The 18,804-nt window shown below is 38.7% G+C and overlaps 1 protein-coding gene across 1 annotated transcript in view; it reads left to right on the forward strand.

Annotated features, from left to right (window-relative positions):
* Positions 1-18,804, forward strand: part of Wdr37 (WD repeat domain 37) — a 60,604-nt gene that overhangs the window by 23,523 nt on the left and 18,277 nt on the right. Inside the window, 4 exon segments of the mRNA XM_028859399.1 lie at positions 1,841-1,885; positions 3,497-3,573; positions 8,956-9,196; positions 10,343-10,484. Of these exon segments, the coding sequence (XP_028715232.1) occupies positions 1,841-1,885; positions 3,497-3,573; positions 8,956-9,196; positions 10,343-10,484 (505 nt within the window).

Consider the following 18,804-nt stretch of genomic DNA (forward strand, 5'->3'; position numbering starts at 1 on the left):
TTTTTTATCCCTAGATTCATTCCTTTGGTATTTATATAGAGTGGAAGCCTCTTTTGTTTTTGGAGGTCCGCTTCAGATGGACTCCTGCATGTCTGTTAAAACACAGTCATTCTTCCAGTGGAGAAAAGGTGATAGTTTGGTAGGCAAAGAGAGGGACACAGCGCATTACTCATGAGAACATCTCCACTCACGTTGGAGTTCGGCTTAGGCTCACATTTATAGACTCAGTGTCACCTTTAGCTTGTGCAAACAAAGCTACACCCATGAGTGGATCCTCATTTAACTCAGCACCTTCCTGACATCTTGGTGATCTCCTCAAAGGCTAGGGCTCTGAGATGTAGACCCCCCACCTCTTCTCTTTCTTAGCACCTTCTCTCACTTTACAATATTCCAACTTTGTAATACAATAGCTAGCTGTTCTTGTTGCTGCTCTTCTTTTGTCCCTTTTTTACTAGGCTTTTCTTAGTTTATAAATACAGTGTCCAGAATATATTACTAGGGACTCAAAAATATAAAATTTTGTTGAACATGTGTTACATTCTCCATGTCTTTTTTAAAAAGATATATTTTTATTTTATGTGTATTATTTTTGCCTGAAAAATCTATATGCACCATATGTGTGCCTGGTGCCAAAAGGTCTTAGAAGAGGGTGTTGGATCTCTTGGAACTAGAGTTATAGCAGGTTGTAAATAGCCATTTAGATGCTGGGAGATGAATCTGAGTTCTCTATAAGAACAGTAAGAGCTCTTAACCATTAAGCCATCTCTCCAGGCCTCTTACCCCTAATTTATTTTTAAAATATATTTGCTTATTTTTAGCATTGTAGCTTATGTTTATTACTTATAATAGCAGTTTTCACTAGCTATTCTATATTATTTGTATTTTAGTATTGAAAGTAAATAGAATTCTCTTTTTATATAGTTTCTTAGTAAAACATAATTTTAAAGGTGTAGCTAATACAATTTAACTAATGGATAATTTTTTGAAGTTTGGCATAATTTCCACAACATTCTTTCTAAGGGATATGCATTTCCTTTACAAGGCAGGGACATGAAGATTGATTCTTCTTAGGATGAGTTGAGTTCAACTCCCTGGCCAGACTAATGGAGGTTTTAGTCCATTCTAAAACCTAGGGTTTGCTTTAGGAAACTCCTAGGTAGGGAGATGGGCCTAGAATCTTTTTTGTATGTGACCAGTCCATTAAGCTGGGCTCATACTTGTTACCTTGCTGGCTACCCATTAAGATAGTCTATCTGAATACAAGGAAGGAAGGAAGAAGGGATACTGGGCACTGGGAGTTACTCTTTGGCTTATGTTCTTTATTAAGACAATGAAACTTACCTTTGAGTATCCTGAATGTGGATAAGAAAATGGGAGGATAGTAACTTAGTCTCCATTTTTTGAGTCTGGTTGGAATTCATTCCTGGGGTCTCATTTGTCATGGGCTAGATCAGGGTTTTTGTAAGCTGGACAGGGGCAGGATGAGGCTAGTGGGCAGTGTCTCCACACTACAGTTTGCTTCTGCTTCTTGTCATAACCTCATTTTCTTTGTTTATTTTAACTCTAAATTACTTGCCTGTTTATAAAAATGGATTGTTAATATTCTTTCTTGTATGTCTTGCCATTTAGCAAGGTGGTTCATACTTTAGTTTTTTTTATTATACCTTTGTTCATATTATTCAATATATTCATATATTCATAGTTTAATTGAATCAGAGGAGCTAATGAACTATCATAGTTTTTTAAATTTACAATTAACTTTGTAATATAATAGCTAATAAATATTAAAAACATGGTTTTATTATCTTAAACCTGTTTTTGTAAAATTTTTATTTTGCAGTAAATTCTATAAAATTTCATCCCTCAGAGCAGTTGGCTCTTACTGGTATGTTGATTTTTTTTTTCTTTCTTGAGTGAAATTATTAATAATCTTAAAACAGCTATAAATTTTATATTCTTTTGTTAGTACTATCAGGTATCCATAGCACGTAAGAAAGTTAGACAATATTTAGTAGAAATTTTATGAATTATTTTCATTCCTTTCTAGGTGATTTACCTAAGCTGTAGTAGCTTGTGTATATCACATTTTAGACTGGCTTTAAAAACATAGCTTCATTTGTTGCTTTTGGAAGGTAGCCTTTTGTACTGAGGATTATTTCTACAAAATTGTTACATAGCTGTGGAGTCAAATGTTTTGAGATACACAGGTGATAATCTGCATGTGTTGGCTTTGATGGGCCAGAGGTTGCCAAGCTTCTGAAAAAGACCAGTTAGTAGGTATATTTGTCTTTGACAGACTATATGACATCTATCCCTGCTCTGTCCTGCTTTTGTAGCAGGTGAAGAGACATGACTGTTCATTTACAAAAATGGGGAAGTGCCTGCATTTTTCCCATGGACCAGATTCTGCTGAGCCCAGGATAGAGTATACATGTTGAGATGACAAGGGTGCTCTGCAGGTGGAAGGATTTAAGAAGGAGCCCAGCACGAGTACTTTCAATATGTGGTGTATAGTGATTACTATTTTTGCTCAGAGACTTTTCACATGTGAGAGGGATATGGAAGGAAAGTTACTCTAAATCATTTCGTAGTCCTAGATGATTATAGCCAGTATGTACCTGAGAAGTTAAAGTGGGGAAGACACCGAAGGTTTATTGTATGATTGGTAGAGGAAAGACACTAGACTAGTGGCAGTTGGATATGTCTATATATAAACCAAAGGCTTAGAAAGGAGTGGTGAAAGCAAGTCCCATCTGAAAAAGGAACTAATACCAACTTTGAGACAGATAAAGGAGAAAAGAAAATTTCACTGCAATTTTTATATAGTGTTGATTTGAAGAGAAACTGGTAAGTCAGGACCATCAGTTGAGTTCGGCCATAACAAATTCACTATCAGTTCATGGTAACTTCTTTAGGTAAGTTTTGCAGCAGTGGAGAGAAAGATGTAAAGCAGACCACTTTGGCGAGGGCTGAGAATACCACTTTGGAGTGTAAGAGGGCCTATTCCTAATCTGAGCATTTTCTTACAAACTTCTGCTAGAAAGAAGAGGAATAGGAAAGCAACATAAATAAGTAATGCTAATAGTAACATAGTAAGTAATACCTGGCACATTGTAAAGTCCTATTAATAATGAATGGATGAAAGTATCATTTCCTTTCCTGAAACATCTCAGACTATTATAGTCACAAGTGTAATACAATAAAATATTTATTACATAGATTAAAAATAAAATCTCTATTTTTTCTTATCCATCAAAGTTTTTCTAAAATGAAAGGGGAAATATTTTCTTTAGTAATTGCAGCCCTAATTTTATACATGTGTTCTATTCTTATAGCCTTGTACAGTCTGAAATCACTATTTAAATAAAGTATGTCCATTTTACTAAATGATCACTAAGTTAGAAAAGTATGATTGATGTTTGGCCACAGTGTAGGAAAGAGCACATTTTATGCATGTTTTGCCCAGTGGATAATCTTCCCCCATTTGTCTCTTCAGCTTCTGGAGATCAGACTGCTCATATTTGGAGATACGTGGTACAGCTTCCAACACCTCAGCCTGTTGCTGACACTAGTGTAAGCATGTTCACTTACTCTGACAGTTTGCTGTTGGTCTGCTCATGGAGGACTCTGGATATTTGCAAATTTTAGAATAAGCAGATAGCATCTGGTATGGTTGGATGTGGCTTAACTGACCTACATTTTAAAAGATTAGTGTAGATGTGAACTGTGAGTTTAATCAGCCACCTCAGCAGATGCTAGCAATAGAGGTAAGAGTTATACTGCTGTGGGGGAAAGGAACAGAACATAAGATGAGATGGAGGAAGCCTATCAGAATGCTGGGGTTCTCTTAAGCACCAGAAAATGGAACTGCCTGGCTATGAATATGTATCTTCCTTGGGACAGAGAACAAGGGTCTGAAAGTAACTTGGAAATTGCCAAGGCTGTCCACTCCTACCACAGGCCTGAGGTTGTCTTTTCCTCATTTGCAAAGGGCAGAAAATGTTCTTGGTTTTCATTCTCCCTGCCTCTTTGCTTCACTTTCTTCCTTCTACTCCTTGTTTTTCTTTTTTTTTTTTTTTTTTTTTTTTGGTTTTTTCGAGACAGGGTTTCTCTGCGTAGCTTTGCGCCTTTCCTGGAGCTCACTTGGTAGCCCAGGCTGGCCTCGAACTCACAGAGATCCGCCTGGCTCTGCCTCCCGAGTGCTGGGATTAAAGGCGTGCGCCACCACCGCCCGGCTTCTTGTTTTTCTTTTTTACAGACATGATTTCATTGTAACCTAACCCAAGCTGGCCTTGAATTTGTGTTCTTCCTTGGAGTCCCTAGAGCTTGGATTACAAGCATGTGCCAGTGTATATGGCCTCTCTTTGGTTTGGGGCAATGGGGATTGGGGGGCAGAATGCCACAGCCTAGTGCCATAGCAGGAGGGAGGCTGCCTAGCTAGCTGTCATGGTGAGGAAGCTTCCTTAGTGGTTCTAAAAGGTAGAGCACGGATCCTAAGGGGATTATTGTTGAGACTTAAGATCTAATGGAATTCGCTTTTCTAGATTTGGGGTTTGTTTGAAACCTGTTTTTCTTTCCTCCTTTTCTTTTGCTCCCCTTTTGGAATAGAATTGCTTGTCTTGTATGTCTTCAGTATTGTATTTGGATAAATATAATTTGCTTGTTTTCTGTGGTCCATAGCTAGTTAGGAATTTTGCCTGGATATAAATTATACCTTGATTCTCATGCAGACCTCCCTTAGATTGTATTTTGTTAAGACTGTACTTTAGACTTTAATGTTAATGTTGGAATGAGTTGATGTTTTGAGGTAGAATGTGTATTTTTCAGTGTAAGAAGGCTCTGTAATTTGGATGCCCAGGGTTAGAATGTTATGGTTTGGGTATTTATGTCACTCCCAAATTTGCATGCTAATATGGCTTTAATTGGAGGTAATATCTTTAAGAAAGTAGTTCAGGTTAAATGAGCACATAGGGTAGAGCCCTGATCTGATAATATTAGTGTCCTTAAGACACCAGAGGGACCGCTTTTTCTTTTCACCGTTACACGAAATGCTTCTCTTTTCACCATTACACAAAATGCAGCTGTTTGCCAGGCAGGAGAAGCCCTTCCACCAGAACGTGAACTGGTTGGTACCTTCATCATGGACTTCTGCTCTCCAGAATTAACATATATCATTTCACCTTCTAAAACATGAGGTTTCAGGGCCCTTTGGAACCTATTTTTTGTGTAGTCTCTCTAGTGGAACATGTGTTTAAAATTACACATGGCCCAAACTATATATATGGTCTTGACACTCGAATCCTTTCTTCTGTGTTGCTTGTCTGAGGAGGTGGCTCCATCCTACATCTAGGTGTTTATTTCTTACTCTTTTTTTTTTTTTTTTTTTAAGTAAAAGCCTATTGTGTTCACTGTTGTAGGTCAGGAGTCCAGCAGTTAACACACCTGATATAAAGTTTAGAATTTTTGTGATATGCTCTTTTGTCTCCCTACTCTGTTCCTAGCTACTCCACAAAATCTTAAGAATTTAGTTGTTCAATCTTTTCTGTGTCCCTGGGAAACTGTTATGTAGTGTACAAGAGAGAGATATCCACCGTGTGTCAGTTGTCACATTCCATATTCTTTACTGGAGCCATGTTCATCACTTAGTCAAAGAGATCCTTGTGCACAGAGCCATCCAGAACTGTATAGCAGCACGGGTACAGGAGTGTAAGATTCTGTAGGTGCAGATGTGGGAGCTGGGAAGCCTTGTGACATGGAACCAAGGCCTTCTGAACAGTTTAAGTAACAGCAGAGACAAAAGGCATCTAGACACTGAGCTCAGAGCTACCACAGTGCTGCAGTATTCCCATCAGGCATTTCCTGTGATTGTAGCAGTCCTTCCTCTCTTGGTATGTGTATCTACCAGGAGTCATTCTTCTATTGAATAGCATATCCTGGGAACAAAGCTCTCATGCAGAAGGGAAAAGGTTTTGCTGACCTCTTACCTTTCCACAGATTTCCAGGCTCCCAATTTCTTGAACCAGTTGAGTCTAATCTAGTGGCTGCCCACCATAGCTCCTCTTCCATAGTACATCAGTAGTCATCTTTCTAGAATAATGGACATGCTAATTAGATAACTCCCCCTTTGCCTTTGAGATGAAGTTCTTTCTTTGTAGGGATGCCCCTAATCTTCTCCTGTTATTTGCTTTTGAAACAGGCCCTTATTGTTTAACTCTGGCTGGCCTTGATTTTATGGTAGCCTTCCCTTAGCCTTCACAGTGCAGGGATTATAGGTATGAGCTATTACATTCCTAGACTACAGGGTCTGTTCTGGTTTCTCTTTGCAAACCTTTCTAAGCTTAGTTCTTATATTCCTTCTGTACTCCAGCCCATACTGAAAACAGCTATGCTTAGCTCTTTATGGTTATCACATTCTTTTCTTTCCCAGGCTACACCTGTTGTCCCCAAGCTCCCTTCCCTTCACATGTCACTCACATGTGGCATTGTTGAAGAGTTACACTACCCTGTGTACTTTGATGCATTCTGCACTTGTAGCAGATGTTAGCATAGTCTGATAATTCCTTGTTGTCATCATTAGAGTTCTACTTCCTCTCTTCCTAATGATGTTTCTGCAGTGCTTCTTTCTGTCCTTAGAATGGTTCTTAGCATCAGCACCAAACATTTATCCCAGAGCCCATCCAGAACTCCTACCCCACTGACTTTCCTTCCCACACCAGCATCTTCAGAAGTGTCATGTGAATTCACTCTTTTCCTTCTTGAGTCATCAGTTCCTCATCATTGCCCTCATGGTTGCTCATCAACAGACTCCAGGGCTACTTTTTGGGATTCTAACAGGTGCCCTTTCCTCCTCTTTCTTCCTTCCCTTAAATCTTGTTGGGTGCCTCTCTGATGCTCTACCCACTGGTGTAAGTGTGAGTCATCTCATCTGTTGTTCTCTTATACTATTCCTGGTTGGTCTTACTCACCATCTATGGCTTTAAGGACCAGCTGTTACTGTGGGTCTCAAAATTTGCATACCGACTTTCCTCTTAACTCCAGACTTCACTTGTCATCTCATTTAGTATCTTCCTTGCGTGTCCTGTATTTGCTACTGGGTTCTGGACATTCTTTCTAATATGCTACTTTATCCTATTGTTCATCTCACTTTGTACTGTTGTCATTCACTTAGTAGTTTGGGCCATATACCTTTAAATTGTCTTCAAATTGTGTGTGTGTGTGTGTGTGTGTGTGTGTGTGTGTAATTCATGTGGATATCTTTTGGCAAATTTTGAAACTTTCCCGAGAGGATATATTAATCAGCCTTTCTCCTCACCTTCATTACCACCACCCACACCTAGATTTCTCTTTCCTGTAGTTATTTTTTCCTTGGTGCTGCCTGGGACAGGTGGCTTCGGCATCAAATTTATATTATCATAGTCTGTAGACTAGAAGTCTAAGAGCAAGGTAGCAAGCAGAAGGATTAGTTTATTCTAAGGCCTCTGTCCTTGGCTAGCAGATGGTTGCCCTTTCACTGTGCCCTCGCATGATCTTTCTCTTGTATGTGTCTCTGTTGTAATTTTGTATTGCAGTATGTAAGTCATGGTGGACTAGGTCCTACACCCAGCCTGATTTGAATGTAATTGCTTCTTATGGACCTTTCCCCCACTAGGTTCACATTCTGAGGTCCTGGAGTTAGGGCTTTAGCATATGAGTTTGTAGATGATACAGTCTAGTGCATTTCAGCCTCCATTCATTTTCCTGTGTTTAGCAGTTGATTTAGGTCATAACATGTCTCTGCTTAGGAGTGATGATTTCTACCACATGCAGAATAGAGCACAGAGTCCTTTCCATGGTCTATCAGGTTTTTCACAGTACCACCTCTGTGTCTGTGTTCCTCCATATACGAGCAAGCCCACTTACGTAGCAGAGAAAGGGCTTGTTTTATACTTGTTCCTTCTGCCTGGAATACTGTTTCCTTCAGTATCTGCATACCCTTCTTTGTTCTCTGCAATTGGTCTGAGTTGTTAGTCTTTCCTCAGTAATTCTGTGTAAGACAGCAGCCCTTCAGCTGTCTATCTCTTCTACCCCTATCTTATTTTCTTCACAGAACTCACTGCTACCTGATTGTATATGCTATGCATTCCATGCCATGTGAATGCAGATGGCACAGATGACATACTTTCTTGTGTATTTTGTTCATGTGTCATGTTCTCATCCTAGTATGTACATACACATGACATTTATTCTCACACTAGTCCATATGTGAGTTTTGTGAGTGTGTGTAGTCTTTCCTGTAAGGACAGGAACTTTGCCAATTGTGTTTATGTTAGAATTCTTATCATTTAGAGTAAGTGTCATCTTACATATGACAGATAGCCTCTGTCTCCTTCTCTGCTGTATAAACAGCAGTTTGTTTATCAACGTTTATCGAATGAATAAACATTTTCTTGAAGAGCTGGCATATAGACTGCCTTGTTACACTTTTACATTATCTGGCTTTTAATAAAAGATTTCATTGATACAGGAAAATCAAGTCATCTCTCATTGTTAGAACAATGGAATTCTAAGTTATTATAATTTAAAATTTTTAAAGTATTTTAAACAGGCTTCTAAGAATTAAAATGCTTTTTGTATTGTGACATATTATTGACTTTTATGTATTTATTTAATTTCATATTGTATTTCTAATAAGTGATAAAAACAAATGTTGAAAATTGCTTTATTTGCCATTTTATTGATTATTAAAAATGAATTTTAGTTCTTTTGATGCCATAGTGGCTTTAATATTTTCCAGGATATTTGGCCTTCCTTTTATAGCCGGCCTTAACATTGAGAAAGCATTCCTTGAACACCATATCAGAAACTGTAATTGCATTGGCCCTAATGGTACTAAATCTAGAAAGATAAATGGTATAGCCATGTCAGAAAAAACTCAAGATTCCTACAAAGTTTTTCTTTTCTGATTTTTATCCTTAGCAACAAATTTCTGGTGAAGATGAAATAGAGTGCTCTGATAAAGATGAGCCTGACATTGATGGAGACGTGTCCAGTGACTGTCCTACTGTCCGAGTCCCGCTGACATCTCTCAAAAGCCATCAGGGTGTGGTTATTGCTGCTGACTGGCTGGTTGGTGGGAAGCAAGTGGTGACAGCCTCATGGGACAGAACTGCCAACCTATATGATGTGGAGACATCTGAACTTGTTCATTCTCTGACAGGTATCTTGCTATGAACATCTGAAATTCTTTCTAGTTGGGCTGTTTTTATGTCTGAGCTTACAAATTACTTCTAGGCCAGGATTCTCTTTAGTGCTATTGGCTATGTGGTTGTCATTTTTGGAGATCCTTTCTGATTAATAGAACTCTTCATAGCTAAATTTGTTTTACCTTCAGGAGATTAACGGTAGCATGCAATATTTCAGTATTTGAAATATGATTGCTATATTGGTTTTCTCTTTCTCTTTGATAGTTTCTTTCTTCTTCTTCTTTTTTTTTTAAACACTCTTAAATAGCAGGGATCTATTACCTTGATGGTTTCCTTGTCAAGCTTCTATGTCCAAGGTAGCTGCTCCTCAGCTTTAAGGGTCTGTTTGGTTGAGTGAAGGTGCGGCTTGGGCAGGACCTCTGGAACTTGTAGTCTTCTGTGCTCACTGGTTGCTGGAAAAATTCATCCAGTGTCTTGTAGCTATGTGACTGGGGTTGTACTTTCTTACTAGTGGTCAGTTAGGGTCTGTCCTGAGCATCCAGGGCTCCCACCAAAGGCATCTTCCCACATAGCAGGTTGCTGGCTTCTAGGCCAGCAGGAACATGCCTCTGTTGCCCTGGATTCTCTAACTCCTGGGAGGACCTTGGCCCTTTGAATGGTTCTAGCTATTTAGACTAGGCCACTGAGGACAGCTTTTCTTTAACACAAAGATGAATGATTTAGGGACCTTAATTACATATGTGGAATTCTCTTGGTCTGTTGTATACGCCATTTATAGAAAGTTGTATTTATAGGTTCTGCCCAAATGCAAGACAAGATGTACTAAGGGCCACAAATTATACCATTAGAAGTTATTTTTGTTGCATTCAGCCTGTTAAAGTGATTTGTCTGACCTTCTAACTGTTAAGACCAGAAATTGAGTTATGATGTATGTAGTTCCCTACTCATTTTTTTATGTGGATAGCTGACATGACTTCAGGCATCTGAAGGACAGCCTTCCATACCACTAAGTAATTCCTTAAGGTTTACTTTTCCATCAGCTATTAGTGGTATCTGTAAAGATGATGGATATTTTTGATTCTTGTGTTTTTAAAAAAGCTTCACTCTAATTGTGTGTCTGCAGGTGGATGACCTTGTATTTTTGTTGTATTTGGTTGTAGGGCATGACCAGGAGTTAACACACTGTTGCACTCACCCCACCCAGCGGCTCGTGGTGACCTCTTCCCGTGACACAACTTTCCGTCTTTGGGATTTCAGGGACCCTTCCATCCACTCCGTGAATGTTTTCCAAGGACACACGGAGTGAGTTGCAGTTGTTTAGAGATCTTATCTATGAAAAAAGTGTTGTAGGTTACCATTGAAATTTAAGTCTAAATTTCTACTGTTTGAAACTTAGCTCTTTTTCATAATGATGGCTCTTTCTCTAAACATTTTGGTATGTCTTTCAAAAGTTGTAGAAGACTAAGAAGGCTCTGATGTCAAGAAATTGAATGGGATAGAATCTGGCAGGGGCTGGGAGTGGGTAGCTCAGTAAAGGAAGAGTTAAGAAGCACCCTAGGCATGAGTAGTGGGAGCATAGTCATATTATCCATCAAGAAACCCTATCTAAGCCTGGCGGTGGTGGCGCACACTTTTAATCTCAGCACTCGGGAGGCAGAGGCAGGCAGATCTTTGTGATTTCGAGGCCAGCCTGGGCTACAGAGCGAGATCCAGGAAAGGCACAAAGCTACATAGAGAAACCCTGTCTTGAAAAACCAAAAAAAAAAAAAAAAAAAAGAAAAAAAGGCCCTATCTAAGCTGTCTGCAACTACTAATTACTGTAACATGTCTTTTTAAAATTATTTGGTTCCCTTTCTTCTCCCAGTTTGCTCTCTGTCTTAGTTAGGCTTCTATTGCTGTGAAGACGCACAATGACCACGGCAACTTTTATAAAGGAAAACATTTAATTGGGCTGGCTTACAGTTCAGAGGTTTAGTTCATTATTGTCATGGTGGGAAGCAAGGTGGTATGTAGGCAGATGTGGTGCTAGAGAAGGAGCTGAGAGTTCTCTGTCTACACCTGAAGGCGGCAGAAGAGACCTGTTACACTGGGCATGACTTGAACATATGTGAGACCCCAAAGCCCACCTCCACAGTGACACACTTCCTCCAACAAGGCCTCAAGTACTAATAGTGCCATTCCCTATGGGCCAAGCATTCAAACACATTCTTCTATGGGGGCCATATCTATCCAAACACCACACTCTTTTTATGCACTCCTTTTACACATATTCCACTAGTCTCTCTATTTTTCCATTTCCTTTATGATTGACTTCCCAGCCCTCTCATGGCTCCTTCCTATTTTTGTGACGTTCTAACACATAGAAACACACCGTGTTGTATCTTTTAAAGTTGTTGTTATTACATGTATTTTCAGGGCATATACTGGGAGGAGGTTTTTTTTTTTTTTCTGCATGTGTATATACACACACATATCATCAGTCTAGTATATATATGTTCCTCTCTGCTTGAAGTTCTATCAGACAAATTCAGCATGAGACTATCTTGACAGAGTTCTTCTATAAATGTACTTTTTTAATCTTTTCAATAAGCAAGGAGATTGTCTATTTACTTCCTGTAGACGAATTTCTAAACGGTCTTATTAAATAAGAAACACAGAACCAAATATAGGAATGAAAGCCTTAGAGATGAGGGAAATAGTGAGAGACACCAGCTAGCCTTAACTCACCACACCGATATAGTTTCCCAAGAGAACTACTTCTTGTTTACCCAGGCTGTTTTTTGTCTTGCTGTTCTGCTCTCTCATTGGCTCTTAGCTCAGCTACCTCACTTCCTTGTTACTGCCTGTCTATACAGACCTCCATGTCTCTATGGTTGGTACTGGGATTAAAGGCGTGTGTCACCATGCTTGGCTGTTCCCTAGTATGTCCTTTAGCACACAGAGACCCTGCTTGCCACGTGACCGGATTAAGGGCGAGTGCTGCCACTGCCTGACTTCTGTGTTTACCTAAAAATGGCTGGCTATGTCCTCTGCTCTCTAGGCAAACTTTATTTATTAACATACAAATAAAATATCACCACAGCTTCTTCATGATATAGATTAAGGTAGTGTCTGTCATGTCTCTTCCTGGAAAGTTATGTTTTCCAGTTTGGAGTTACTAAAGTGACACTTTGAGATATGTGACTATCTTATTCCCCAGCATCCTTTCATCACTGATGATCCCTGACAATTTAGGCAGTATAAGAATGTTGCAAAAGGGTCAGGTTTCTAATTCTGTTATTCTTTTCACACTCACTAGCTAGCCCTTTTGAGAATAAACACAGATTTCTGGTTATGCTTGTCATTTTGATAGTCATTGTCCTTTATTGTCATTTTAATTTTGGCTCTTGGTGCCACTTGTAGGCCATTGAACCTTCCAGTTGTCCTCTGGTCTTTAGACATTGCTATCATTTTTCTACAGTAGGATGATGTACTAGGCTAGAAAACAGCACTGACATCTCTCCCAGTTGGTTCTGTTAACCTGTACTGGAGCAAACAAAACCTATCAGATTTGAGTTGGACCAAGAAGAAAGTTTTGTTTTCAGATAGCAAGCAGCTGTCCTTGTGATAAGGTAGAGCAGATGGAGTCACAGGGAGACCAGCCAGCTTCTCCTTACCATGTTTGCAAGGACAGAATGGAATTTGTGGAGAACTGGTGAAGGCTAGAGCATTGTGTCCAGATAAAGGTTCAGGTGGCCAGAGTTTTTTAAATCCTTGGTGTGCCTGGCCAGGTGTAGTCATAATAATAGTTTGGACTTGATGTTCCCAGATTGGCCAGGCATCATCTCCATTCCAGAGAAAGTGAGCCATGAGCAAGCCAGGAGGCAGCCTGGCTTCAGTGGAGTTTAGCTCAAGTATAGCCTCTCCTGGTGTCTCCAGCTTGCCTTGTGGTGGCATTTAAAGACTTAAAATTGGCACCCTGGTTATTTGAAAAAATTTTTATTGATGTTTCACGCTTTGAGAGGAGAATGTATTTGCATTACTGGTAGCTGATAGAGGTGCGTGTTACAGCTTTTAAGGATGTTTCAATGGTAGGTTGTTGCTAATTTGTATCCCTCTAGCTGTAAAGTATAGTGAATGCTAATGTGATGTTTGAAATATATAATTAGTGATACATTTTTTTTTTTGCAGCTGGCTATTGCATGAAACAACAGTTGTTTTGAGGAACATGACTGGTTGTGACCCCCTCACCCTTTTTGAAGCAAGGTCTTACTATATAACTGTGGTTCCCTTAGAACTCACTATGTAGACTAGGCTAGCCTTGAACTTAGAGATCCACCTACATTTGCCTCTGCCTCTGAAGTTCTGAGGTTAAAGGCATGTTCTACTACATCTGGCCTAAGGAGCCCTTATTTTTAATATAGACTGAGGAATATTTAGAAGGTTGGTTGATCTCCTGCCCCCACCTCCCCAATCCCTTCCCTCCTTTTGAGACAGGGTCTCTCTACATAGCTCTGGCTGTCCTGGACCTCGGTGTGTAGACCAGACTGCATTCAAATTCAAAGATTTGCCAGCTTTTGCCAAGTATTTTTGTTTTTTAAAATAGGGACCAAGAGTAGGCTTATATTAAATGCACGTAATTCACATGAGCCCTTTCTCTCACCCAGCTTTTCTAAGATGTAAGATAGTTGTTGAATTGCCTTTAACTACAGGGTGAATGAAAGTTTTAATGAGAGTGAAATATATGAGTCAGGCTTGCTCTTACCCAGATTATTTATGTTTTCTCTTTTCTTAATTGATTAGTCATGGACTAGCATATTGCATTGATGTGTATATATCTAAAAAGGGTTGAAATGTTTTTTTCTTTGATACTAATTTTCTTGCTCTGTCAAGAAGGATAAATTTTAATTTATTAAGGTCTTTCTAAATTGGCAGGAGTCAACTGGATTCTTCTGCTTCTAAATTTTGTGTAGTTGGCTCAGTGGTCAAGATCATTGACTGCTTTACACAGAACCTAGGTTTGATTTCTAGCACCCATATAGTAGCTCACAATAGTCTGTAATTCTGGTTCTGGGAGAATCCTAAGCTCTTTTCTGGCCTCCTCAGGTACCAGGCACACAAGTGATACACAGACACATATGGAAGAAAAACACCCATACACATAAAATAAAATTAAAATGGAAAGAAAAAGAATTCTTTAAAAAAAAAAGAGTGGCTGAGCTTAAAAAGTACCTTCTGGCCTTTCTCATGTAGGTTTAGGACTTGGTCAGCAGATGGAGCTGTAGATATCTGTATTGAACACAAACCACTTCTGGTAATGATCAGCAGTAAGCCTTTAGAAACACTTCACATTTAGAAAAACAGGAAATGAGACATTTCATATGGTTTCGTCTAAGGAATCTTCATAGTGACTGTTGCCTTTTACCTTTGTCCTGGCTTCTGAGAATTTGAGCCCATACGACCAAATAGCAGGTAGTAAATACATATAGATGTACATCTGTGATCCATAAAGGGCATGCTTTTATTAAAAGCAAACTTGATTTAATTCCTCATTAAGAGCAGAATAATAGTCATGTCTGCAGTGTGTGTTCTCTTCTGAATCTGACTTAAGAAAATAAGCCATGGTTCTCCACCTTTAACATTCTGGTGGCTTCACAGAGCTCTGCAGGCATCATCTGCAGTGGACTGTAACATTCTATCACCTAGAAGTCTGCATGCCTCATACCTAGCATCCTCTGAATGAGTACATGGGAAGGGGCTTTTAGAAGCTCATGGAGACTACAGCACTATCTAGCAAATATAATTTTCTGGAGTATTCAGTAAGTTATTTTCCTGAATGCTACAAAAAAAGTTCAAAGTCTCAGCTTTTATGTTTACTGTTTTTACTGGTGTATCTAAAAAGTTGAATATGAGAAGATTGTTTAACGAAATCTTTGCTTAGAGAAAGACAGTATTTCTACAGAAGCCTTTCTTGCATATTTCATATAAACACGATACACAACTCTCTTTTGAAAATTGTATTTTAGCACATACCTTTAATCCCATCACTTGGGAGGCAGAGGTAGGTGAATCTCTGTGAGTTCAAGGCCAGCCTGGTCTACAGAGTTAGTTCCAGGACAGCCAGGGATATACCGAGAAATTTCGTCTTGAAAAATTAAAGGGAGGAAAAAAAAAGTTGTATTTTAGTTCATGTTTTCATTTATGAGAACTCAGCATAAATCTTTTTTTTTTTTTTTTCTTTTCTCCAGACAGGGTGTCTTTTTGTAGCTTTGGCTGTCTGGAACTCTGTACACCAGGCTGGCCTTGAACTCACAGATATCCGCCTGCCTCTGCCTTCCTGAGTGTTGGGCATTTGCTACCATGTTCAAGGCTCTACATAAATTCTTTAAAGAATCAATGTCTTTAATGTGAACAGTTAAGAACTTATTTCTAGTTAATCTGAATTTCTGTATCTTGAGTTTTCTTAAGGCAAGGTATAGTTATATAAGCATCAAGATTATTAGCTCAGTCTTGTGATGCAGTTTCTCAATGAGTTGAGAGATTTTTTCCCCCTTCTCATTTTCTCTTTCTGTTATCCATGTACTTTTACATGGTTTTGGTGCCTTTTTGCAAAACTAAGGTTTGAGATATAATGCTTCACTGTAAGATTAAAAAAAATATAGCCAAATGGTCCCTTGAAATTTGTGCTGTCATTATATTTGCTGGAAGCAGACAGAGCTCCTTGATGTCAGCTGTGCTTAAGGCTTTTACTTTTATCACATGTTTTAGAAAGGACTAATAAGCCTTTTTCATTTTTGATGTGTTGAATGGATTTTCACCCTGTATTATGACATCTCTTCATTATAATAGGAATTCTACTATATTAGTATTTGTTGAATGTAGTGGTGTATCTGTTACTGGCTCAGTCTTTAGTAGCTTTGTGTTTACCAGTTTGTCTGAAGAATAATTTTAGAAACTATATAGTATTGTTTAACTAGTAGCAAGAATGCAAAATTGTGTACCTTGATCTTAGAAAAATAAGTGGTTACTTTGAAAATTTTGACATAGGAATTTCTGCTGGAGGCTGAAATGATTGTTTCCCCCATGAATTTCTATCTTAATTATCAACAGCTGGAACTAAAATTCAGTGCTTTTCTTCTGAAATGACTAACTCTTCTTTATAATAATGTGGCTTTTCTTTGGTAGTGTAATTTAGTAGCTCAAGAATCCTCTAGCTCCCTTCTGTTGAACTGGACTCCACACAGATCTCGAACTAAATGGATTGTGGATGGATGATACGTGTATGTGCAAGGAGCTCTTACTATTATGAAAGTTGTTAGGTTAAATCCACTTACTGCTCTTTGAGAGGAATAGATAGATGCCTATTTGATGGCCTATAAATAACCAAAGGCTCCCAGCTCCACTCCTGAGATTAATTCCTCTTGGTACCGTTGCCTTGTCTAAGAACTTGACATTTATCCTTTTCCTCTTCACTATCTCCCTTTCTTCAGGTCCTGGACACCCCCCCCCCCTTTGTTTTGTTTCCATTACTATAAAAAGGAACTGACAGTTGAGGCAGTCACTGGTCATTAAACTTCCTCCATGGGTGGCCAATGACTAGTTTATATACCCACTGACAGTATTTATTTACAAGTGTGAATAAACTTTGGCATTGAAAACAGTCTGAAATTAGCTCAGCATGGAAGAATATTTGAGAATGGAAGGTTTTTGTTTCTTTCTGGCTTTTTTTATACATAGTTGTAACTTTATTCTCAATGTGAGATTTGGTGATTTCTTCAAAAGAAACTGAAATGCATCTAACAACAACAAAAAAAAACCATGTTAAAATTGTAATGATTATTTTGAAGTTATGACATTTTCCTATGCCTTTATTGCCAAGTGTCTGGTGGGAGGTAGTTACTGCTAAGTACTAAATTCTAAGTAGACTCACCAAGGTAGAAAGAGCTTTGCAATATAAACAGTTTTCTTTATGCTTTTAAAAAGAAATGTTTGGAAAATGACATTTTTATCTGGATGACAGTTGGGTTTAATTAGAACTACATTTTGTTCTTTGTCAAAGTAAGTCATCATGTGGGACTCACTTGGGTATAGGCTAGGGAGAAGTGGGTGGCTTTCTGCTGTCAAGCTGCTTTGTGATGGAGATTTTGGAGGACTATACTTGTTTTTTATTTTAATTAATTAATTTGTTTAAATTAATTTTTTTTGTTTTTGATATAAGGTTTCATGGAGCCACTCTCTCCTTTAATAACCTCACTTAAATCTATGATAAAATCTTCTTTATTTTTAGTGCAGGCTAGCGTTGAACTCAATGTATAGCTGAGAGTAAGCCCGGACTTTTGGTTCTCTGCTTGGACCTCCCAGGTGCTGGGATTACAGACGAGCATCACTCTAGCCAGTTTATACTTAGTTTTCAAGTCTGCTTTGCTACTGGTGACTGCTTTTACACTCTCCTGTGTGAGGAGGAAGTAACCTGGAACCAAAGATACCAGTGAGTAGTGCTTTCTAGAGACAGGAGTATAGCTCCAGAAGTGTGTTCACAGGTAGAAATGACTATTTGAGAAATAAATCAAAGCCACACCTGAGTTTTCTTTAGGGATTTAGCCCTTGAGAGGCTACTCATGTGCCAGTAGATGGCCCTACAGTCATGCACATACTGGTAGCCCTGAGTAGACTCAGTGGGTTAAAATGAAACACATGGAATTGGGAGGAAATAGTGATGGGGGTTAAGGGAGGAATTGGAGGAGAGGGAAGGGAGGTAGACTTGATTAAAAAACATTCTGTATATGTATGAAATTTGGGTATATATTTCAATAAAAAATAAATAAATGAATAAATCAAGGCTGAAAATAGCTAAGGCTAGTGGTATGGTATGAACTCCAATTTTAGGTTTTCCTTGATTTAAAAAAAAAAAAAATTCCCCTTAGGGGTTGGCCTAAATCAGAAGTTCCTGTTGTCTCCACCTGAGTACTAAGATCATAGGTGTGTTTGCCACTATGCTCAGCTTTATGTGTTACTGAGGATGGACTCCAGGGCTTTGTATATGCTAGTAGCAAGCACTCTTCCAATTGAACTACATTCTAAGTCCATTTTCTCAGTTTAATTATTAGCTTAATTGTGTTGTACAATCTCACAGGGAAACATAGTGGGCAGTGGGCAGAGGTAGCATGTGGCTGTACTGGTTTGTGCTCAAGTGTGGAATGGCTGGTTTGTGTGTGTGTGTGTGTGTGTGTGTGTGTGTGTGTGTGTGTGTGTGTGTGTGTGTGTGTTTAAATGTATTAACTATGAATAAATGACTATGAGCACAGAAATGACCAATATATTAGACACATAGCTGCTGTATAAACATGTGGTAGGCACTGTGGATCGCAACTGTCATGGAGTCTGGTGGATACCATTCTCCTGGTATCTTGGGCTTAATGGGTAGGTCAGCTTGTCTGGGCCAGCAACTGTAGGAGCTCCTTACTTGGGCTTACTCTGTTGTAGTTTGAATAGGTAGTATGGTACTATGTCAATACAAGTGATACATTTTAAAGTTGCTTCTTATTCAGGATATAGTTTTCAAAGCAAAAGATTTATTTATATATTTTGCTGTCTTTAAAGCCCTCATGCTGTAATCCTAGTACTTGGGAAACTACAGCAGGAG

The sequence above is a fragment of the Peromyscus leucopus genome, chromosome 5 (assembly GCF_004664715.2).
Source record: "Peromyscus leucopus breed LL Stock chromosome 5, UCI_PerLeu_2.1, whole genome shotgun sequence".
NCBI lineage: Eukaryota > Metazoa > Chordata > Mammalia > Rodentia > Cricetidae > Peromyscus > Peromyscus leucopus.